This window comes from Mauremys mutica, chromosome 1 (assembly GCF_020497125.1).
Source record: "Mauremys mutica isolate MM-2020 ecotype Southern chromosome 1, ASM2049712v1, whole genome shotgun sequence".
Lineage (NCBI taxonomy): Eukaryota > Metazoa > Chordata > Testudines > Geoemydidae > Mauremys > Mauremys mutica.
This window is the reverse complement of record NC_059072.1, coordinates 232,327,131-232,352,123: the sequence shown is the minus strand read 5'-3', so window position 1 is coordinate 232,352,123 and position 24,993 is coordinate 232,327,131. Positions and strand designations below refer to the sequence as shown.

Genomic DNA, 24,993 nt, shown 5'->3' with positions numbered 1-24,993 from the left:
AAAATGAAGAAGAAAAAAAAGAAGAGAAAAAACATTGAATCTGGTGAATTAGAGCTGAAATAATAAGTAAAATTGTTAAGGTTGGACAAATTCACTTTAAACAACTTGATCACAAGCTCTGTAAAAACAATCAATGTTTTTAGTGTTCAGTCCATCTATGTTCAAGTAAGAGTCTTGCCTTGTAGATGTGACACAACAAAACCAACTCTTATGAATCAGTGTTTGTGTTTTTACAGATTACAAGCAAAAGTAAGGAATCCATCTGGGAGTTCATCAAGAGTTTGTTGGATGCCTGGTCAGGATGGGTTGTAATGCTTCTCATAGGACTACTGGCAGGTATGTGCACTATGGCAGAAGTGCTGTGTCTGGAACTCTCTCACACAGTCTCCTGCAGAGCTATCTGCTTATCTTTTACTTACTTTGTCTGGTCCCCAACTTTTCAAGATGGATGAGATAAAGAGACAGTTATGCACCCACACAGTTTTAATGCTTCACTTGGAAAGTCTCACACTGAGTGCCGACCTAGAAAAAGGGCTATTAACAAGTAATGTGATTTCTGTATTGCTTTTGAAAACATGCCTCTGAGTGGAAGTGCCTTACCGTTGATGAACTGTTTTGACTATCTCAGCCTCTGATTCACATGTTCCTTTCTTGATCTTGTGAATTTAATTCCATGGATAGATATTTTGATGCAGGAGGAAAGTACTGGTAGAGTACAATGAAAATATAGTTCTCTAATGTACTAGATTCATTGTAGACTGAGTTATCTCTTTATACATGCCTGGGAGCGGGGGGGAAGACCCGACACACAACCGATTTCAGACTGACTTCCAGATCTGTTCACAAGCCAGACAGACATTACATATTTAACAACAAACTCAGATGGGAAATTCATTAATTTCCTGAGTTGCTCCTGTCTCCTGCTCAGTTTAGCATGTCTTCCAGTTTGGAAAGCTGCTCTCATGTTACCAACCTCAAACAGCGGCCTTGAATAGTTTTTATGCTGTCTCAGTTATGCCAATGTGATTATGACTGCTAGGAAACAGCATGATGTCGAGTTTTACGCACTATGTTCTCACCAAAACTGGTGTGAATCTCCTGGTTTAACAAATGTAAAGTTAGTGCCTTTAATATCAGTGTTTAGAACTGTGAGTGAAAGCTGTTCTGGAACATTATGGCTAAAGCTAGCTGGAGCATTTTTGTTAACTGAAATTTTGACAAAATATGCTGTTTCATGGAGAAATATATCTTCTCAACAAAAGTTTTGAGTACATTTATGAGACCCCCCACACACACACTTCCATCCCTCCCCGGTGGTTAGCATACCAGCCCGGGAAATGCTCAAGTCAATGCTCTGCCTGAGTTGGGAAGAAAAGCTCTGCTCTGAATCAGGGACTTGAACCTGTCTCCCCCACATTCCAAGCCAGTACCCCAATTACCCAGCTGTACAGTGAAAACATATGCTTGCTCACTCTCTCATTCCAGTGTGGAACAAAAATATTTTGAAACCTCAAAAGTTGATGCCAAATAGAATTGTCCTTCAGGTATGTTGTATGGGTACATTGAGGTTAGGATGGAGCTAGTTAACATGTTAACTAACGCCACCCTTTCCCCGAATGTGGATGCAGGTTCACACCTTTTATCTCAACTGGCTAAATCAAAATAAAACATGTTATCCTGCACCTATGCTAGGGAAAAGGTTGTGGTTAGGTTGGACTTAGTTAATAGATATTAACTATTCACAGACCTACACCTTACCACATCTTTGACTACTGTACACCACATTTCTAGGGAAATGTGCCTTCCAGTATCCCTTTACCAAACGATCCTGTCCAAACACATCAGACTACCCCTCAAGATTGTCCTCTGCACACTTCTTCATCACAGTGGTGGCTTGAGGTAGTAGAAAGGAAAGGGCAGTGGTTAGGGAACTAGCCTGGAGCCTGAGAGGCTCTGCCCCAGACTTCCTGTGTGACGTTGGGAAAGCCACGCGGGTCCTGATTTTTAAAGGTGTTCAGGTGTTGTTTCACTCAGCACTGCAAGGCCTAAAGGATCTAGATGGCTAAGTCCCATTTTCAAAAGTGATTTAGGCACTTAGGAGCCTAAGTCTCACTGAAAGTCAATTAAACTAGCCTGACTTTCTGAGGTTTCTGAGCAGCTGCATCTCCCATTGACTTCCTTGGAGTGATGAGTTTTCAGCACTTATGGAAATCAGGCACAAGGTTTTCTGGCTCATAGGACTCTACCTTACCTAGCCCACAGTACTGCCCAGGCAGGTGATTCAGCCTTTCTGTGTCTCAGTTTTCTTATGTGAAAAGAAGGCCACATCTATTAGCAGATCTCAAAGCACTTGACCCCAGCAGCCTCATTTTGCAGCCAGCATAACTATGCAGTTTTCTCAGAGGCACCGTAGTGTAATGGATTAAATGTGAGTCTATCACATCAGAGGTCTGGACATATGTCCCCAGCGGTGCCACCAACTTTCTTTGTGACCTTAGGCAAGTCACTTTATAAGGTTAAAAAAATCTTATACTCCAGGGGTGGCCAAACTGTGGCTCACAAGCCACATGCGGCACTTTTACCGTTAAAGTGTGGCTCGCGGTGTGTGTGTCCCTCATTCTCCACCTATCAGACTGGTTGGGTGGGGGGAGCTCGAGATCTCTCCCTTGCAGTGGAGTGGTGGGATAAGGGGCTTTTACCCAGAGGGGAGGCGGGTCTTGGGGCTTCAGCCCTACAGGAAGCATCTGCCAGGGGTTGTGCTGAAGCCATGAGCCCCATCAGGCGCCTTCCATGGTAATAAAGGTAATAATTGGAGATATGCCAATCTCCTAGAACTGGAAGGGACCTTGAAAGGTCATCGAGTCCAGCCCCCTCCCTTCACTAGCAGGACCAATTTTTGCCCCAGATCCCTAAGTGGCCCCCTCAAGGATTGAACTCACAACCCTGGGTTTAACAGGCCAATGCTCAAACCACTGAGCTATCCCTCCCGCCAACCAAGCCCCGGCCCCTGGCAGGTGTGCCCCAGCTATTGAACTTCTGAAGAGTGTCGTATGCAGCTTGTAGGCCCAATAAGTTTGGCCACCCCTGTTATAGTCCTTATTTACTCCACCTCTGAAGTGACATGTGTATTGATTTACCTGACAGGGCATGATGGAAGGCTTCTCTAAGGATCTGTCTATACTGCACACCCGGGTGGCAGCATGTAGGGGATGTGTAGCTACACGCCTCACTGAAAAAGCAGACGGCATCCACATTGCAATGTGTAGCTCCATGTATCAGTAAAAGGCTCTGGCAGAGGGGGGAGGCAGCGGTGCCTTACTGTCTACACGGCTATTTATACCCATGCTGGGGTGTGTGCGTAGTGTATGTACTCGACATGCTGCCAAAAGCAGCGTGCAGGGTAGATGTACCTTAAGCGAAGCTTGGGAAGTGTAGCTAAATAGGGAGGTGCATCAGAGGATGAGGTAGGGACCAAACTCTGCACATTTTAGACAGGGCAGAGGTTTCCTTGTGCCAGTCCCAGATCTTGTGTAGAGATTCTGATCAGTAGGAGGTTTTTCAGAAAATCATGGAGCTTACAGCGAAACTCACTTAGCTAGGCACGTTGGGGTCAGTAGCATTATGGTGATTTACACCGACTCAGGATATGGCCCACTGTTGCCATAGAAACTTGAGCAACCAGAAATGACAAGCCACAAAAAAACAAACCTCTCTCTCTCTATATATATATATATCTCTCAAAATAACTCTTTACAAAAGCAAATACTACACCAGCTTTCCCCTTTGCTTCTCTAGTGATCTCACTTACCTCTCATTGGCATATCTGTGTTCTCCTTTAGTTTGGAGAGAGATTCTTCCCATATCACATTCAATCTTTTATTGTTGTCATATGGCCTTACAGTGGCGACAAGTATTATCCCTCTTGCTGACGTGACAATAAACGTGATGGACTTATGAAGTTATTGCAAAACCTTTCAGTTGTCTTTAAAGAGTTTGTTTCTAATTTCACTTTTGAATACAATTTTAATAGTTTTTCAAGAACAACGTCTGGAGATATCAGTGTAGAATAAGTCCAAAATAATCACAGTAGAACCTCAGAGTTACGAACACCTCAGGAATGGAGGTTGTTCATAACTCTGAACAAAACGTTATGGTTATTCTCTCAAAAAGTTTACAACTGAACATTGACTTAATACAGCTTTGAAACTTTATGGTGCAGAAGAAAAATGCTGCTTTAAGTTAAATGAAACAAGCACAAAAACAGTTTCCTTACCTTGTCAAATCTTTTTTTTAAACTTTCCCTTTAGTATGTTTAACACAGTACTATACTGTATTTGCACACCCCCCACCCGCCCCGCCCCTGCTGCTGCCTGATTGCATCCTTCCAGTTCCAAATAAGGTGTGTGGTTGATCAGATGGTTTGTAACTCTGGTGTTCATAACTTTGAGGTTCTGTAAACCAATTCTGTGGTGGAAGACAGGCTTTCACAGTCTTATGCACTGATGCAAAATGCATTGGTGCTATGGTGACTTCTCTGTTTTCACAATACTAGCACTATGGTAGATTCAGGGGCGGCTCCAGGCACCTGCATGCCAAACGCGTGATCAGGGCGGCAAGCCGCGGGGGGCGCTCTGCCGGTCGCCACGAGGGCGGCAGGCAGGCTGCCTTTGGCGGCATGCCTGCAGAGGGTCCGGTGGTCTCGCAGCTTCGGCGGACCTCCCACAGGCGTGCTGCCGAATCCACGGGACCGGGGACCTCCCACAGGCAAGCCGCTGAAGGCAGCCTGCCTGCCGTGCTTGGGGCGGCAAAATACCTGGAGCCGCCCCTGGGTGGATTATGATGTTTGATTAAGACTTGTACAGGAAAGTCAAGATCTTCTCTGGGACTCCACAGCATAAGGCATATACTCAAGCATTGTTTGGCCACTGGATGTCACTGTTGCTCTGTATAATTAGTTGAAAAAGCTGGCTCCGGCAATGAAGGATGAATTTCATAAAGAGAGTATTTTAAGGACATTTTTATTCTTGGGCTTGAATTACTATTAGGTATCTATATCAAAGACTAAATCATAGTCCCATTGATCTTAATGACTAAACTATCATAAAATTCAGTAAATCAGGATTGGGCCTTAACATTATTTTTATTACTTAAATTGCTCATTTTAAAGATCTGTGTACTGGGCCCAACAGAAATAGGTGTGTTTGTGCACGCACACACCCCTCCTCTCATCTACCATGTGGAACAATTTCCCAGATCCTGCAGTCCAATATGTATACGTTGATTTCTCTGCATGTGTGAAGTCCCATTAACTTCACTGGTACTTCAGCAGTCAAATGGCATGCTGGCATGGATCAGCTTACAGGACTGGGGCCTGTGTCTGTATTTGGAATGTGATGTCCTCTTTTATCGGGCAGAGCCAAGATAAGAATTAGGGTGTTATAAAGAAGCATTGCACAGTAAAATGTAGAAGAAGAGAGGATATTTTTGGAGAAGCTCAGTTCCTCCCTACTAACTCTCAGCTGTTCAGTCTAATTATTTGGCACATGTTTATGCTCATATTGTAACTGGTCCGTCACATCATGTGTTTTGTTTCAATATAATTAGACTAATATGTGCTCCACTTTACTTTATTTTTTATTTCCTGAACTTTTTTTTCAGGCACGTTAGCTGGAGTTATAGATCTAGCTGTAGACTGGATGACAGATCTGAAAGAGGGTGTCTGCTTGTCTGCATTCTGGTACAGCCACGAGCAGTGCTGCTGGACATCTAATGAAACCACATTTGATGACAGGGACAAATGTCCCAAATGGCAGAAATGGTCCGAGCTTCTGGTAAATCAGTCTGAGGTATGCAAGACCTGGTTAGGCTGGGGACTGGGAAATACTAACCCTTCCCAGAATATTCTTTTCCCCACCACTACTCTGTGATAGTCTCTTCAAACAATCTGCCTCCCACAAACATTTTCTGCTTAGCCTGTTATAAGCCCCAGGTCTCATGGGTATGTGTGCTGCAGAGACGAAGTCTGTGAGAGTGGGAAATCTCTTATTTGAATCCTTACTAGAATAAAAGAATTACCTCATAACTAGATCTGGGTGAAAATGTTCAGACAAGTCATTTATTTGCTAACAATGCAGTTGTGGCCAACCTGAAACTATTCACGAATTTGACCTGATTTGTTTTGGCTCGAAAAATGTTCTCCAATCTCTCTCTCTCTTTCTCTGTGGAGAACAGAGTTATGTGAGTATCCTCCACCAGCAATTTAAAAAAAAAAAACCTGATGCTTGCTACAATCTCATCCATTCAGGAAAAAAAGTGTTTTGGATGTACTCTTATGGGCTCATGGATTAAGTCATCTTTTATTTAAGGGATTTAGCAGAATAAACAGAAGGTTTGACACCACAACTTCACTTTAATTTGGCAGTGGAATTTTAATCTGGAACTCCATATAGTCTCTAAGAACCCTGTCTTCACTGTACAACAACAACTTGGTCATTCTTAACAGTAACCCCAAAGCTGCTGTTTTAGTTTTAGCTGGACTGCACTGTCTGTGGACATGCCTGGTCTAATTTTCCAGAGGTGTTGTCTCACTGACTTCACTGGAACTTGTGTGTACGTGCTGCGCTGTTAGATAGCAAGCAGGAATCGCTCCTGTACAGTGGGTGATACACAATGCCATGCACTTTGCATGGCATTTCAACCATCTCAGTCAGTATTTATAGACTGTTAGTTGTTTCTTAGTAACATTAAATAAACATTGTCCCAGGCTAAATTGTTGAACTGAAATGAAGTTGTAGTTTATTAGAAACTCCCTGGATGGAGAAGAGGTGGGACGGAAGAACCGGGGGGTGGGGTAGGTGGATATATAATTGATATAGGCCCTGTCTTGAGGAAAGCCACAGCAGTCCTCTTGATTTCTTGGAGGACGTAAATAGAAAACATCCTCACGGATATTCGTTTTACCCATATGCACCGGAAACTCAACAATCAGGTCTACTGTATGTTATGCATTGCATTAAGCACAACAGCTGGATGGGTGTTTTAGTTCACATGTAGTTAATATTTTCACCATACTCAAGCTAAGTTTCTGATCCTCAAGGTATTATTACAGTGAAAATAACTATTAGTTTGACAAAAACAATGAGGAGTCCTGTGGCACCTTAAAGACTAACAGATGCATCTGAATAAGTGAGTTTTTTACCCATGAAAGCTTATACCCATTTAAATCTATTAGTCTTTAAGGTGCCACCAGACTCCTCGTTGTTTTTGTGGATACAGACTAATGCAGCTATCCCTTTGATACTTGACACCATATTAGTTTGACCTGATTCTGGCGACTCCCCCAGACCAACGGAGCTTCTAAGATCTTCAGTCTTCCCCTGTCCCTGGCTGCTATAGTCAGTGGATCTAACTGTATTAATATTGTTGTTGCTATATTATGGTAGCATCTAGAGGCCCCAAGCAGGGGCCCACAAGAAATGTACACACATACAACAGAAAGTCAGCCCTACCTCTGTACAAACTCTTCAGGCTTCTCAAAGCCTTGTAGAACTTCTAAGAACACTCAAGATCGATTTAATTACAGTCAGTACAGAGAGAGATTTTTGTTTCCATTCATAAGTTACTACACCTTGCAGAAGACATCCAAATAACAGACACAAGCACAGTGAAAAGAACTGGTTGTCTTGAGTGTACAGAGGGAACAATTCACAGAACATTTTACATAAAAAGTTCTTAGAGGGTTTTTCCCAGAGGTAATCTGTTCAGACTCTTCTATTTTATTCACAGCTGTGGCTCTGCTTATCATATCTAACTGAATTTGACATTTTGAGCCCTAGGTGTAGATAGATATTTTTTTGCAAAACCATTTCTTCCCGTGGTTTTGGGCATTATGGCTGCTTTCAGCCCCTTAAATATGTTGCCACTATGAATTCTGACACATCCTATAGGATCTGTCAATATTGTTTTAATTATAGTCTTTCTATGAAACCTCCCCCCAAAAAGCAGATTTAATTTAGAGAAAACATGAAAATAAATCAGACTATGCACCAGACCATATTTTCTTCCCGACTCCTTATTATACAGGTTACCTGTGTGGACCATCTATTCAACCCTGTGCTCTTTCCTTCTCTTATTCCAGTGGTTTTCAACCTTTCCAGACTATTGCACCCCTTCCAGGAGTCTGATTTGTTTTGCGTACCTCCAAGTTTCACCTCACTTAAAAACTACTTGCTTACAAAATCAGACATAAAAAAACAAAAGTGTCACAGCACACTGTTACTGAAAGATTGCTTACTTCCTTATTTTTACCATATTATTATAAATCAATTGGAATATACATATTTTACATACATTTCAGTGTACAGTAAACAGAGCAGTATAAACAAGTCATTGTATGCAATTTTAGTTTGTACTGACTTTGCTAGAGCTTTTTCTGTAGCCTGTTGTAAAACTAGGCAAATATCTAGATGAGTTGATGTACCCCCAGAAGACCTCTGCCTACCCCCTGGTTGAGAACCACTATCCTATTCCACTGCCAGTGCCACTCCTTTAAACAGCCAACAGAGGAGGCTGTAAAAGTGGGTTACATGTCATCTTCCTTGTGGAGACTAAACTTGCCTCTGGTAATACACTGGAGCCATCTGTTCTGGCCTAGAGTGTTGACTCCAACAGTCAACTCATAGGCTTAAATTTAAGCAGGTGAGTAAGTGCCTTCCCGAATCAGGGTCTTAGTGATGGCAGCTAAAAGTGTGGCTGGGTCACTACTACTTACCTTCCGAAAGACCTTATTAATCTTTAAAAACTGCTGTTTAAAGTTCCACAAGTTTATGACTATAAGTGTTTAAAAAAAACAAAAACAAAAAAAAACCCCTCAATCTTGCCTGTGACCACATGTCTAGTTCATGGGGGATAGGTCCATCAATGGCTATTAGCCAGGATGGGCAGGGATGGTGTCTCTAGCCTCTGTTTGCCAGAAGCTGGGAATGACGACAAGGAATGGATCTCTTGATGATTATCTGTTCTGTTCATTCCCTCTGGGACACCTGGCATTGGCCGCTGTCAGAAGACAGGATCCTGGGCTAGATGGACGTTTGGCCTGACTCAGTATGGCCGTTCTTATGTTCATATGTCAAATGTTTGGAGAATGTGAGGATGAATGTTATCCCTAGTGAGGTAGTCATGCAAAATAAGTGGGATCCTAGTAGGGTGACCCAGTATAATGCAGTATGTGTATGTGTGTCAGTAGCAAATACATAAAACAGATCTGCAGTCTTTATATCTGAGATTTGAAAAAGGAGTCTGTCAAAAGAAACAAATATGATACAGCTTAATTGAATTAAGAAGCAAAATAACTGCTTTAGCCCAATGTTTTACAGCCAAATTCTCACCAGAGGAGCTGGAGCTGCTGCAGGTTCACACTAGTGTAGCTGAGATGAGAATCTGGCCCTGGGACTGCTAATCTAGACGCGATAGTTCGAACTCCCCGCGCGCTCCGGTCGACTCCGGAACTCCACCACTGCAAACGGCGGTGGCGGAGTCGACCTTGGAGCTGCGGACTTCGATCCCGCGGCGTCTGGACGGGTGAGTAGTTCGAACTAGGGTACTTTGAGTACTTTGAGTACTTTGCTATTCGCGTAGCTGAACTTGCGTACCCTAGTTCGACCCCCGCCCTTAGTGTAGGCCAGGCCTAAGGCAAGGGTTGTCAACCTTTTTCTTCCTGAGGCCCCCTAATGTCCTATTAAAAACTCCACGGCCCCCTTGTGCCACAACTGTTTTTCTGCTATAAAAGCAAGGACCAGCGTTAGGGGTAGCAAGCAGGGCAACTGCCCGGGGGCCCCATGAAGCTAAGTTGCTCAGGCTTCAGCTTCAGCTCCAGATGGAGGGGCTCGGGCCTCTGGGCTTCAACTCCATACAGTGGGGCTTCAGCTTTCTGCCATGGGCCTTAGCAAGTCTAATGCCGGCCCTGCTTGGCGGACCCCTGAAACCTGCTTGCGGCCCCCAGGGGACCCTGGACCCCTGGTTGAGAACCACTGCTCTAAGGGAACAGTGAATATTATCATTGTCTCTAATTGAAAGCACTAGGGAGAAGGCATTCATGGGGAAATTAAATAAACATTCTTCAGTTGGAACAATAAAAATCCACTATGACTATGGGTGGGTGTCCGTGATAAGTCCGGAATTTATGTCTTAAGTCTTGGGTCATGGCAGTTGATAACACTGCTCTTCTGCTGCTATCGACAAGGCCAATCATTGATATTGTATTTGGATAGAAATCTCTAGGATTATGCTAGAGTTAGTTATTGTTATGGCATGTTTGGCAAATAGGGACCATCATGGCCTTGTGTGCTTTGTCATTCATAAGATTGGAACATAGATTTTTCAGCATTGGGAACTGGAACAGAATAGGAGTAGTTAACACAGACTTCCTTGATTGTCTCACACGCAGCACTGTCTCATCTTAATCCTCTGCCATCTGAAGAAGCACTCACAGCACCTCAGATATAGGTTATGGACAGTACTAGTCTTCACACAGAGGCTTCCCTTGTCTCTGTTCTGGGCCATCAGACAGCTGGGTTTAGCAGGCCAATGCTTAAACCACTGAGCTATCCCTCCCCCATGTTGGAACAATAAGAGGGGTTGCACTCAAAGGCTTGTTATGTGAAAGGGGTCACCAGTACAAAACTTTGAGAACCCCTGGTCTAGATGGCTTTATGATTTGGATGAGACACATCCGGTTGAAACTCAACCCAGAAAAGGTCAAGGTCATGCTCATGGGTTGGGGAAAGTGTCTTGAGGAAAACTTGGGCAGTTTTTTGTATGTCCATTCCAGGGAGAATGGCATCACTAGAGATGGGTGTGGAACTTGGAGGTAACCACTGACTGCTCATTCCACAGTTACAACACTGATTTAGAGTGGCTATTACCATTACCATTTCCATCCTGTCGGGAAAGCCCATCTGTTTATCTTGAGTACGGGCCTCAGCATGATTGCTTATGCTTTTGTCACATCCAGGGTAAACGACTGTAATACAGTCATAATTGGGCGTCCTTTCAAATTGCTTTGGAGGCTGCAATCACTACAGAATGAGTCATTTACCTTATACCTGCAGATAAGAGTGAGGAATTCAGTTATACCCATGTTCTGTGAAGTGCACTGGCTTCTAATACACCAAAGAATATAATTTAAGGTATCAGAGTTAGTATGGAGAGCCTCTTCATAATCTAAACCCTCAGAACTGGATTGATCACTTCTCATCCTATGTCCCTGCCTGATCATTACAATTAGCCAGGGTGGTTCTGGTCTTGGCCCTTTTATTAAAATTAATGGAGAAGTGTTGTTAAATCCCCGGCTTTGAAAATCTCAGGCAGTGTCCTCAGAGAAGCCAACCACTGCCTCTCGTTGGCTGACTTTAAAGTACATTGCAAATCCCTCCTTTGGGGTAATTTTTTCTGGCTGTAACTGAGTTTGCCCTGGTGCTAGATTTGTTTGATGTTATTTGGGCTATGTATATGTGCTTACCTTTTCTTTCAACTGTTTAAGTGTTTAGTTTGGTATCTCGTACAGTGCGAAAGACACCATATAGATTGATTTAAATAAACTAAGATGCTGCATCTATATATCTTTGTGGAGCACAAAAAATTGCAAATGTTCACATTTACTGAGGCAAAAGCAGCTTCAAACATACTACTAGTGTTGCAGTAATTGAACAGAACCTGCTTCACCCCACTCCTAATCCTAATAGAAACATAAGGTTATTTCATTGCGTTTGTCTAACAGTTATTTTTTTGCTGTTATTTTTCCAGAGTGCAAGTGCTTACATTCTAAACTATTTTCTGTACATTATGTGGGCTCTATCTTTTGCTTTCCTGGCAGTCTCCCTGGTCAGGGTGTTTGCTCCTTATGCCTGTGGTTCTGGGATTCCAGAGGTGAGTTTCTTCCAAATGGATGCAAATTTTAAAACTGAAAAATCATTTCATGTTCCAGACCTGTGCTATCAGATAGCTATGCCTTTGGTATATGAACAAGCAGAAGCAAGGCATTTTAATTTTTTTTTTCACTGGACCTTATGCCTTTTGCCTAAGCTGTGTTCATGTTGCCCGTCTAAATTCTTCATCTTAGACTCCACTCAAAGGCATACACCATGGCTGCTATTTTGGCCAACAACCCCAGGACTGAACTGGACACTCCCAGAGCTAAAAGCATGAACTGCTACAACTTGAGCTAAAGATCCAAGACTCCCTAGCTGGGCTGTAACAATTCATATCTTCTGTGGAGTGGACACAGAGGCAGGCCATCGTGCATACTCATCAGTGGGTTACACATAAATATTTGCCTGGAAGTCCAGCAGATACAATTACATATTCCAATTATAAGGGAGAAGATAAAAGTTAAGGCCAAGATTTAAGCAGGGGATTGGGGAGGGCGGGGAAGGGAAGGGAGGAAGATTCAAGACCAAGCTTTCCAATGTAACTAGTGATTTTGAGCTCCTCAATTTTTGGGGGCCCACCATTTGGAATTCCTTTAAAGGATCTGATTTTCTGAAAATCAGGTGTGTCAAGCTGGGTGCCCAGCATTCAGGCAACCAAAGTCACCAGTCACTTGAAAAAATGGTCCTAAATCCATATTTGGGTTCTTAAATGAGTGACCTTGAAATCAAGGAGAGCTACAGGTTACTCAATACTTTAATAAAACATGTCAGATGCTTATTTAAAAAAAGTGCTAAATAACAGCTGGGTATTATTGTTTAAGAGCCTCCATATGGATTTTGGAGTCTAAATTTAAGCTTCAGTCTTTGAAGGTCTTATCCTCCTTCTTTAGATTTAATTCAATGTACAGATCTGTTTGCTCCTTTCCTCACCTCTAGGAGAGCAACCCAAGAAATCTAAAACTGATTGATCAAAAATCTGGAACTGGTTGGAAAAAATAATCGCAAAGCCCTCCTGAAATATTGACGTTGTTTCCATTGCTCAGATGTCAATATGAAGCTATTTTAATTTTTTTCAATTTTTGTTGTAACTTTTTAAAAAAAATTAATAAAAATATCCAACATTTTCACTTACAGAAAACCTGGATTTTAATAAATGAAAATGTCTACTGGTTTTTGATAACATTTTGGATAAAAACTCTGATAATGAAGTCAGAAAAGTCCGAAGTAAAAAACCACCACTTTTTGATGAAAAATGTTTCCTTTGCAAAATTTTGCAAAGTTTAAAAATCAACAAGCACCAAAGCCAAAAACCTTATTTTGATATTGATTTGAGTGTACTTTTAGAAAAATTGCTTAGAGATTGATTTGCTTTATATCTTTGGAGAAGAATACAAAGGAAAAAAGGAAGGGGGGGAGTATCAATCTATGTAAACTGGAACTTGGAATGGTGTGTACTTAAATTGACACAGCTTAGTTGGTTCTCGCTTTTAAAATCATGATGGCCTTAACTTGTGCTATAATCTTGTAAAGGATTTTTTATTATTATTTTACGTGTATATTGCTTTAATGCCTATAAGCTAACCTGGTCACACGCTCTAGCAATGTAGGCACTGTACAAACATATAGTAAATCATAGTTCCTTCCCTCTCACAGGGCTACAAGGCACACTAAAACTGCTATTGCTTGAACACGCTCAGTCAATTCCTTTTACACTGCAGTCAGTGAAGGAACTCCCATCAGAAACTGTACTGCTTCAAATGCCAGCCCCATGACCTAGTCCCACTGGCCTGGATTGCTGGAACAGGATGTAGAAAAATAAAAATCACTCCTAAGAATGGTGGCAAGTAATGTGTATATGTTAGAGTTACCTTCAGTTTAGACATGGTTTAGAGGTAAATTTCAAATCAGATATTTGCCTGTTGACTTAAATATGTCTATTTAAATATGGCAAGATTTGATCCATATTTTTAAAAAAAGTTAAGAGAAACTTGTTAAAACCAAGATCTCTGCAAGATTCAGTTTCATGGCACTGTAATATTTTTTTGTGATGGGATTTTTAGAAATAACAAAACATTTTCTGTTTATGGAATCTGCCCCCTATTATAATTATTTTGTGTTTTTGGTGACACTAATTTGCATCTGACTTATGCCCTGATCCTGCAAGCCAATCCACATGGGCAGCATCCTGTTGACTTCACAGAGGCAGAGGTCCACCCACAATAACTAGCTTGTAAAATTGTTGTCATGTTTACCCACTACTCATGTTAACCACTAGTATGATATCACTGTAGAAAAGTTGTCTTAATCTTTTACTCTTTGCATCATTGGCTTCTTTCAAGCAATGATTTGTCTACTATAGCTCTTAAGTCATTTTTTGGAAAATTGAAGTTTCAGAAGTTTTAGTTCTTCAACCTATTCTTCCTGCCTTCCAGATAAAAACCATCCTGAGTGGTTTCATTATTAGGGGCTACCTGGGGAAGTGGACACTCTTAATCAAAACAGTCACCTTGGTTCTGGTGGTGTCTTCGGGCCTCAGCCTCGGCAAAGAAGGTCCTTTAGTGCATGTGGCTTGTTGCTGTGGTAACTTCTTCAGCAGCCTCTTCTCAAAGTACAGCAAGAATGAAGGAAAGAGGAGAGAGGTGAGCTTGGACTCAGATTGTCATTTCTTTCCCCTTAAATATAGTCAACAACTCAAAGGGCTCATGCCGTGTATGCAAATCTTTGTGTTGCAGGTGCTTTCAGCTGCAGCTGCTGCAGGAGTCTCTGTTGCTTTTGGTGCTCCAATTGGTGGTGTACTTTTTAGCCTGGAAGAGGTAAGATATATATGATGTATGTTTGCAGAATTCATTTGCATCAGTAAAAATACTTTCCCTTGATTCCTTCCTTAAGAATCCTTTTTATTTTCCCAATATTGTTATACCATATATAAGCATATATAATCTGTAATTGTTGCCAATAAGAAGTAACCCTGTAGATTAGCATAATGTTGGCAGAAGAGGAGTAATAGTCTCCTGGAGATAACCAAAGGCATGGTTGTGCTGTGTGTGTGTGTGTTCAGCATTTGACTCATACGAAAAGGTGTATGCCTTGAGCATTCTAACAAAAGATTACAGAAACTTGTTACCACATGTCTAGAGATCATAACTCCAGTGTGTCCGTTTAAAACATTGCTGTTCAACAGCTTGCTTTATGATTCATCTTACGTTCATTTTCCATTGTTCGCAATTTCCTCCTCAAGTCTGAAAATGCCTTTCCTTACAGATGTGTGACCACGTGCTGGTTGCAGACACACCCATGTATGTAAAGTCATACTAACCGCAGTAGGGCCTGTGGTGCAACAGAAAAGAGAGTAACTAAATCAAACACCTTACTTCCCGCTCGGTTAAGCATTCACTGTCTCTGTTTGTTTTAGGTTAGTTATTATTTCCCCCTGAAAACCCTCTGGAGGTCATTTTTTGCTGCTCTTGTGGCTGCCTTTACTCTGAGGTCCATCAATCCGTTTGGAAACAGCCGACTGGTTCTTTTTTATGTGGAGTACCACACCCCCTGGTATATGGCTGAACTTTTCCCATTCATTCTGCTTGGGGTCTTTGGAGGTCTGTGGGGGACGCTCTTTATCCGTTGCAACATTGCATGGTGCAGGAGGCGCAAAACAACCAGGCTTGGGAAGTATCCGGTCCTAGAGGTCATTGTGGTAACAGCTATCACTGCCATCATCGCCTATCCTAATCCATACACCCGGAGGAGCACCAGTGAGCTGATCTCCGAGCTTTTCAATGACTGTGGCGCTCTGGAGTCCTCACAACTCTGTGACTATATTAATGACCCAAACATGACCAGGCCTGTAGATGACATCCCTGACAGACCTGCTGGCTTCGGAGTCTACACTGCAATGTGGCAGCTGGCCCTGGCTCTGATTTTTAAAATTATCATCACAATATTTACTTTTGGCATGAAGGTAAGTTTAAGGGTGTGTAAAGTTCACTGCTGCAATCCATATTGCGTGTTGAAGCTAGACTTTTGCATGACAAGACCTGGTTAATATTAGAGCTTAGAGTGTCGTGTTCAGGTTACATACATCTGGCATAATACCAGGGATGTGTATGAGAACATACAAAATTCTGAAGCACAAGGCATTAGAAAAGTAAGGCTTAGTCTGCTTTGATGGCAACAGATTCATCTAAAGATTCAGAAATTAGTAAGAGTTCCACAGATACTCATGGTGTCGGGTGAATTGTAGGATGCTATGACATAACCATCTCATGTCTTTCATTCAGCGTTTGTATTTTGTTGTAATATACAGAATAACTCAGTTTAGCTGTAGCATGCTATCTATTTTTGTATGACTCGCTTCCCCTGCTTCTCATCAAATTGCATTGGATACAAAAAAGACAGTATTGGAATGAGCACCCTTGTTGTATCTTGTAGGTTTCTTTGATTTTTCTTGGTTTTAAAAAAAAGATACTGTAGTTGAGCATTTAAATTCACTTTTGCTAGTAAGTCAATTCAGCATGATTCCCACTTCAACTGAAATCCAGCTCCCTTGGAAATATGGAGTATTTTATATTGTTGAATTCTTGTCTTAATATAGTGCAGTGTAGCCAAGTTGCACTGATTGTGGGAGCTATAAGTTTGAATTTACTGACTATTTTTTACATTTAAAAGCTCACGAGATTATGCAAATATGCACATTTTAAAGTAAAAGCTCAGCTGTAATATTCCATCAATGCGGGTTTTATTGATTTGTTTTATTTTTTTCCCTCATTGTGTTTGTCAAGTTTTGCTTTCTAGAAAGAAAGGGGAGATAGAGTTCTGTACATCAGACCAAATGGCTAAAAGAAAAAAGGTGCTGTTTAAAGGTGAACCTAGAGCAATCAAGGGTTATTTTTGTTTAAAACCCCCCACTCCAAACAAATGGGGTTTTGTGGTCTGGATTCCATTTTATCCAAGCCCAAACTACACAAAGTGGGCAAAGGCAAGTTGTAGCTATATGGTTGGTGATGGGGCCCATTTCTAAACATACGTGTCTCTGTACAAACTAATAGCTCGCATTCACATAATTACATTGATGATTTTATTCCAAAAAGCGAAACTATTGAAATAAACCCAACAGTGTGATTATTTTGCTAACCTAACCAACTGCTATTTTCTCAATGTCTAATTTAGGACCTGTCCATAGCAGAATGAATCAAGTTCTGCTGAGCCACCCACTTTAATATGGTATCAGTGCCATATGCTAAGCTAAAACCATTAAAGTCTATCTTGCAAAATAAGTTTGAACTGAGGATCCATAGCCTAAAAGGTCTAGTATTTTTTCCATGTGATGCTCAAACTTGGGGTTCTCCTTATGGTACTACTCTTACTAGGTTTAACTCATTTAGTTTGTTTTATTAGGTTTCACTCTGTAGTTGACTTTGAAAATAATAATAGGATAATCTAAGTGAAGAAACATGGGTTTTCTTACACTGGGGATATTGTTAATAATAAAAAGCCATTTAATGATTAAAATATTAACATTATCTCTCAATTTTAGTAGATTTCCAGAGTTGTAGGAACAAACAGAGTCCAAGTTAAGTGTTCTTAGACTCCTGTGGATTTAATATAATTTGATAGAACTGGAGGAGGATTTGAAATAGGATGGTGACGTCTTTCACTGTTGAAGTCTCAAGTTCAGATGTGGTTGAGGTTGATACTGGCACAAAGTTATCATTATGGCTGTTCAGTAGCTAAAAGTTCTCAGTACAGTTCTTTAGTGGACAGATGCCCACACAGTAAAAACCACCAGCATCAATTGGCAGTGTCAGCAGAGAACCCAAGGAGAGAACAGGCAAAGAGGCTTAACGCTCTCTAGAGAAGGTTGTACCTGAACAGGAATGAGAATACTGGGGAAACTAGCACTGCTGCTACCAGTGCCAAACCTTTCCTTTGGGCAGAGAGAGGATTTCAGCCTCCAGGCTTTAGCACTTTTCTCCAGCTCTAACTTCATTTTCAGAATTAAACAATTTTAAAAACCCTGCAGAATTTATAATTGGCTGCCAAACAATTTCTTCCCCACCAATAAATCTCTCACCTACCTGAAAGACATGCTCGATATTTTACAGAAAAGTGACTTAGCCAACCTAGAGCGATTTGTTCTCTCATTTCTTCTTTTCTGTAGTATTGCTTAGTGGCTTGTGACTGGACTGTACCTCAGACAGCAAGGCAATGATTCATAATGCTTCCTGGAAGATGTGTAGCAAATTCAGATGAAGAAACGAGCTACCTCATTTCATCTATGAGCATCAGATTCCTCATTTTAATTTGTATGCTGTTTGACATTTAATTTGAAATCCAATCTAAATTACACTGATATTTAATAAAGTAAATAAAGGTGAACAGCAGTAATAAAGTTTTAAAGTATCCCATATGCTAGAGGTTCATTTCTAGATGCTATTTACAGTTAAGCCTATACTTTTCGAACTTATGAGACACACAAAAACTACGCCTTCAGAAAAGGAGAAATTAAAACTATGCAATGTGCAAATTTTGAATTCAAAAAAGAAGATTGCTCATACCAATACTGAGAAATAAAGTTGGTGTGAATTCAGGAACTAGGGTTAGGTCAAATAGATAAGCATGTATTTAAATTATATATTACTTTTTAAGTACCTGTATAATTCCAGTCATTGCAGAGGACCATCTCAGACCAAGGAGAAGATCCATTAAGATTTCCGGAGAGTTGTGGGGTCTGGTACTTGCTCCGATAAGGGATGTTGGTATTCTATTACTATATGTATTACATGCATAGCTGAGACCTTTTGGTCAAAACTATCACTTATCTGTATTTCATTTGAGATCCCTTCAGGCCTCTTTATTCCCAGCATGGCTGTGGGAGCCATGGCTGGTAGAATGGTTGGAATTGGAGTAGAGCAGCTGGCCTACCATCATCATGACTGGATCATCTTCAGGAACTGGTGTAGACCAGGAGCGGATTGTGTCACGCCAGGACTTTATGCTATGGTGGGAGCTGCAGCATGTCTAGGTACAGTAAGTGGCGGTCTTTAATTTGTGTGTGTGTGCGTGTGCGCTACAAGATGTTTTCCAGATGTACTGTGGGTTTTTTAAATTGTTAAGAGAATTTCATGCTCATGGAAGCATGCAAGTTTGCCACTCTGACAATCCTGGAAACAAATTATACAATCAGGCACAGCACAGGCAGTAGCACTGAACTCTTCCTTACATTGCGCCTTCAGTGTACTTTAAACGTGGTCTAGAGGAGAGGGGGTAGTTAGTTGTCTCTGCCCAGTTACACTTAGTCCTCTCTATTGAATCTGCCAAAAAGGATGTCAATTGCAAACAATATGGGGGTGAGTGGGGAGAGAGTTGTAAAAAGAACATGTTTTCTTTTTTATAAAGAGCAGGAAAACTCTCCCAAGAGGCTTGCTCATTTGTGATGGCTGTGATTTCCACTGTAATTACCCACTGATTTAAAATATTCCACTATTGAGCCAAGGAAAGCCAGCTTTGGTCACTACAAATTTTGCCCAAATTGAAATAATTGATCTGGAAGTGAAAGGTCTGTATCCCATTACCAATCACACAGGCTATATTCAGTCTTTCATCCCTGATTATAGGTTCAAAGCCTGGTTCCTTTGAATTCAGTATGAATTTTGCTATTAACTTCAATTGGACTGCCATTCAGTCCTAAATACTAATTGTTAAAGCAAGGCCAGTGATATAAACTAAATCTCATACATCAAATGCCAAGTTGTACATAGAAAGGAAATGTGAAAACATCAATTCCAAGCATGTTATTTCTTCTTTCATTTTTTACTTGACCTGTATCTTACATAATTTCCACTGCTGCTTGGTATTTGGACTATGCAAGTAATGGACATATATCATAGAGGCCTTGTCTACAACGAAACTTTCTTGTGTTGATTAATCTTGTACAAGCAAAAGAGTGCTTTTGCCAATATAGCTCATACAAGCACTCCGAACAAAATAAGCTGTTCTGGCAAAAGGACTCCTGTGCCAGTATAACTGCGTCTAGCACTCAGGCTTTTGCTGGCCTGGATATGTCAGTTAGGGTATGATTTTTCACACCCCATGTTCATAGCTATGCCAGCAAATTTTAAGTGTAGACCAGGCCTTAGTTTAATTCAGTAGGCTTCCAATGAAAGCTGCGTCCAGAGGAGCACTGGCAGATAAGTAGGATCATTTGTGACACCAGTCATGGTAGGAACCTAATGTCAGAAATAGTAAACCAGCATCACTTGTTCTTTTTTATTCTTTTATTTAGCATTCCAAAACAGAATTTATCAGTGTAGATGTTTTGCTTTTATATTAAAGAAAAGTTCTTTACTGTGCACCCATTAGCAGGCAATCATATTCTGTTTTTACAGCCACAAACATCTATGTAATAATTGTAACTGCATAGCATTACCCATGCCATTATATAAAAAACAACTTTTAATAACCTATTTTCCTATCTCTCCAATCTAAAAAATGGCACTGTATTTGGAGATCTAAGAATATCAAATTATTACAATGATCTTTCTGACATTACCTGGAGAAACATATACAATTGTTATACTGTGATTGTATGATCCTTTATATACTGTAATGTAAACTGCAGCAGTAAACAGATTAATTATAAAATGACACACAGAAACTACAGTGGAGAATGTTGATACTAGAACTGATTTATATTCAGAGGCTCATCACAACCAAGCTACAAAAACACATTTCATGGAAGCTGCTTACATTATGATAAGCAATTTACAGAGGTTGATCGAGGAGCGTGCTATGTTTAATACAGTTCCCTTGATGCTTCTTTTTCTTTGAGTGTAATCCTTAATCAAATATGTTTTCAAATTAAACTTTCAATAGAATCAATTGTATATAAATGAAGAAGTCAATAATGAAAGTAAACATGTCTGCACTTTAGCACTGATTTTCCCAGAAATACAGGCCTAGTAGTTTAGATTGACCCCAATCCAGTTTTGGTATGCACGTATCAAGTACAGTTCAGACATGTGTGTGCTTTGCTGTTGTGCCAGATTATTGAATTAAGGTAATCTCCAAGCACGCAGGTACCAGAGTCCGTAATTATGTGCTTTTCACATGCTAATAAATTTGGATTGAGCATGTCACTGTAACCTTTTCTGTTCAAAATTACAGCAGATGAAATGGAAACCTGTACTTTCAGTGAACGACACACAGTGCCGGGGTTGAATAATTTCATGCCTTTATGAATATAAGATACTAGAAAGCCAGAAGAGTTGATACATTTATAGATTTTTGTTGTTTTTTTTTAGGGGGGAACCTTAATGATCTTTTTCTTGGCAGGTGGAGTTACCAGAATGACTGTCTCCCTGGTGGTTATTATGTTTGAGTTAACCGGAGGCTTGGAGTATATTGTACCTCTAATGGCTGCAGCTGTGACCAGCAAGTGGGTTGCAGATGCCTTTGGGAAAGAAGGGATCTATGAGGCACACATCCACTTGAATGGTTACCCATTTCTGGATGCTAAGGATGAGTTCACACACCGAACACTAGCAACAGATGTCATGAGGCCTAGGCGTGGTGAGCCTCCACTCTCCGTTCTGACACAGGATAGTATGACAGTGGAAGATGTGGAGACGTTAATCAAAGAGACCGATTACAATGGCTTTCCGGTGGTGGTTTCCAAAGACTCGGAGCGTCTCATTGGTTTTGCACAGAGACGGGAACTGATTCTTGCAATAAGTGAGTAAAGAGTACAATATAGATTTTAATGGGAATGTAAAGGGCATTAGTGATACTGTGAAGCATGTACAAATAGGTAAGTAAGAACAAAACTGAATGTTTACTCCAAAGGATGTGGAAGGCTGTTTCTACCCTTCTTTATAAGAACCAAGTCAAGCAACCTCCCCACTACAACATACCTTAGGCCAACCTCTGGGGTTTAATTCTGCACTCAGTTATGCTGAGGTAAACCTGAAGTAACTCTGTTGAAGCCGTTGGAGTTAAACCAGTTTCAAATTGGTGAAAGTCAAATCAGACCATGGTCAGTAGCATCTCTAGCCTCCAACCAAACCTCTTGTCACTCTCAGCAGTAAAAGTCCAAAGATATCTATGAACCCCAGCCACTACATAAAAACGTGCAAAGTGCTGGTGCCACACTGTGTTAGTTTCTGTTATCACATCATAGTTATTCTAATTTGCAAGCATTTAAATCTTGCAGATCTTGGTGACCTGAAAGATCAGTGGTATGATTTTCAGATGAGTGGAGGAGGGGAAGCTCCTGAGTTCTTTGGAAAATAAAATCTATAAGTAGAAAATAACAGCCATTTTGGTGACAGCCTTTCCTGCTTACAGGGACTTTTTCAAGAAGAAAAAATTGCTCTGTAAACCATGTACTCTTTACATTTTAAGCTGCTCTACTTAAAAGGTTACTACCTAAAGTATCCCTTTACAAAGGGAAGATTTGTAATACCTAATTTCTCAGAGCCTTGCCTCTCAATTTGTCCCTTTGTGGATCTACCCCTAAGTAAAATTAGACCTAAAAACTAAATTACCTGTTCCCATCAGGTGTCCATCTATAATTTGATTTCCCATCTCCCTTCCTCCAAAACTGATGATTGGTGTCATATTATATATGTTAAGCACAAGGGATGGAAAAACTCTTTATGCCTACTTTGGAATCCACTTCATCATTGTAGGTTTAACAGAGTGCCATAGACTCAAAAGTTAATGGATAAGGAGCAGATGAGAGAAGAATTCTAGAGCCCAGTTTCTAGCTATAATACATACTGAAGCCTTCCCTTAAGCTACAGGTATGTTTGTTTTTAACTGCATGACTGAGAGGTGGGTGGTTTAAATGGCTTGTGAATAGGATTGCCAACTAATCACACACAACCAAACAAGCCTCCTTCCCTGAGGCCCCACCCTTCCCCTGCCCATTCTCCAAGGCCCTGCCACCGCTCGCTACATCCCCCTCCCTCTGTCGCTCACTCTCCACCCCACAACTCACTTTCACCAGGCTTGGGGAGGGGGGGTGAGAACTATGGCTAGGGGTGTGGGCTCTGGGGTGGGGCTGGGGATGAGGGGTTTGGGGTGCGGGAGAGGGCTCCGGGCTGGGGCAGGGGGCTAGGCTGTGGGGGAAGGGATGGGCTCTGGGCTGGGGGTGCAGACTCTGTGTGGGGCCAGAAATGAGAGGTTGTGGTGCAGGAGGAGACTCCAGGCTGGAGCCCAGGGGTTCGGAGTGTCGGAGGGGGTTCAGACTCTGGCTGGGAGTGCAGGCTCTAGGGTGGGGCTGGGGATGAAGGGTTTGGGGTGAAGGAGAGGGCTTCGGGCTAGGGAAGGGAGTTGGGATGTGTGGGGGGGGTGAAGGCTCTGTCTGGGGGTGTGGGCTCTGGGATGAGGCCAGGGATGAGGGTCTTGGGTGCAGGAGAGAGCTCCGGGCTGGAGCAGGGGGTTGGGCTGTGGGAGGTACGGGGTCCCAGCGGCACTTAACACGGCTCCCAGGAAGTGGCTGCCAGGGGCCTGCAGTCCCTTGGCGCATGGGTGGCCAGGGAGGCTCTGTGCTGCCCTCGCGCCCACAGGCACCACCCCCACAGCTCCCATTGGTCACAGCTCCTGGCCAATGAGAGCTGTGGAGTTGGCACTGGGGGTGGGGACAGCACGCAGAGGCTCCCTGCCGCCCATGCACCTAGGTGTTGCAAAGATCTAGTGGCCACTTCTGGGAGCAGCGCAGAGCTAGGACAGGCAGGGAGCCCGCGTTAGCCCCGGGCCCCCGCTGTGCCACTGACTGGACTTTTAACAGCTCGGCCAGTGGTGCCAATCAGAGCTGCCAGGGTCTCTTTTCTACTGGGCATTCCAGTTGAAAACCAGATGCCTAGCAACCCTATTTGTGAATTCAGACTAGTTTTGCAATTATCAAAAATAGGGAAGTGCACACACCTCAGACTACAAGGCACCTGGCTTATCTAACTGTAAAAGACAACCAAGTAGTTCAAGGGAATTTACTTTTTTGAATAGCATCAACTCAATAGCCCCTCCCCCCCGCATCCCTTCTCCTCCCTACCCTCTACAAAATCACAAGGAAGGAATCCTCAAAGTAATAACTTCAATACAAGACAATTGTTAAGTCATTTACAGGATAATTAAGCCAACAATTGTGACAGTGTCCCTTTAAATCTTTGTTTTACCTCCAGGCTGTCACTTCCTCTGGCAGATACAAAAGATACACATATGGCAGGATCAGAAGGGCAAAATAAACCAGTGTTTGAGAGTTGACAAAAGATATAAAGACCAAGAATTGGTAGTTTTTATAAAATGTACGGAGTTTGCAGTTTTATATCATTTTCTTTCTAACTAGTTTTAAGGTGCTGCCCATCCCCAGCTCCCTAAATTCCCTTGTGAGAACTTGAAAATACAAATTAGATACACTGGGCCTGACCCTCGTCTGTCTTGTATCATATGTTGTCATGCAGTGAGTGTGCAGCGAGTTGTCAGGCTGGATTTCAGGCCCACTGCACTAATGTCACACCAATGTCAGTGATCAGCAAAGCTGCAAACAGGAAAGGATCAGGCCTGTTAATTTAAATGTAGAGAGATCAGACACCATCTGAAATGGGTATAAAAAGCTGAGAATTATACTTTTTGATGATGATGCTAATCGGCAACAAGGCGGGTTTGTTCGCAGGGAGGCACATGGATGTGTGATCCTGTCTCTAAGCTTTTTATTATTAGGGCAGAGTTAATTAAAAATTAAAGCTGGTCCACATTTTTCAACTGAAATATTTTCCTCTCAGAAAATGGTTTATGTGAAATCCAAATTTTCCACAGGAAAAAAATGTGTGGTTTCTGGGGAGCTCTAATTAAAATCTCTTCTAATAGGCCTGGGGCAGAGTCAAGAATTAAAAATCAAAGAACATTTCTTCATAGATAAGCTCTCCTAAAACATCCAGGACCTGTTGGTGATCCATGACTGCTTCCCACCATTTCTGCAGAGAGGGGGCTGCAGTGGGGAGTAACAGCAACTGTTTGGAAACCATATGACTGATTCTGATCTCATATTACTCCAGTTTTGCAATAAACA

The 24,993-nt window shown here is 41.7% G+C and overlaps 1 protein-coding gene across 2 annotated transcripts in view; it reads left to right on the top strand.

Annotated features, from left to right (window-relative positions):
- Positions 1 to 24,993, top strand: part of CLCN4 (chloride voltage-gated channel 4) — a 61,587-nt gene that overhangs the window by 28,841 nt on the left and 7,753 nt on the right. For both annotated transcript variants that reach the window (XM_045010015.1, XM_045010024.1), the window contains 8 exons: positions 237 to 336; positions 5,659 to 5,846; positions 11,803 to 11,925; positions 14,360 to 14,566; positions 14,660 to 14,740; positions 15,340 to 15,885; positions 18,762 to 18,948; positions 21,258 to 21,656. In XM_045010015.1, the coding sequence (XP_044865950.1) occupies positions 237 to 336; positions 5,659 to 5,846; positions 11,803 to 11,925; positions 14,360 to 14,566; positions 14,660 to 14,740; positions 15,340 to 15,885; positions 18,762 to 18,948; positions 21,258 to 21,656 (1,831 nt within the window). The remainder of the gene's footprint in view (positions 1 to 236; positions 337 to 5,658; positions 5,847 to 11,802; positions 11,926 to 14,359; positions 14,567 to 14,659; positions 14,741 to 15,339; positions 15,886 to 18,761; positions 18,949 to 21,257; positions 21,657 to 24,993) is intronic.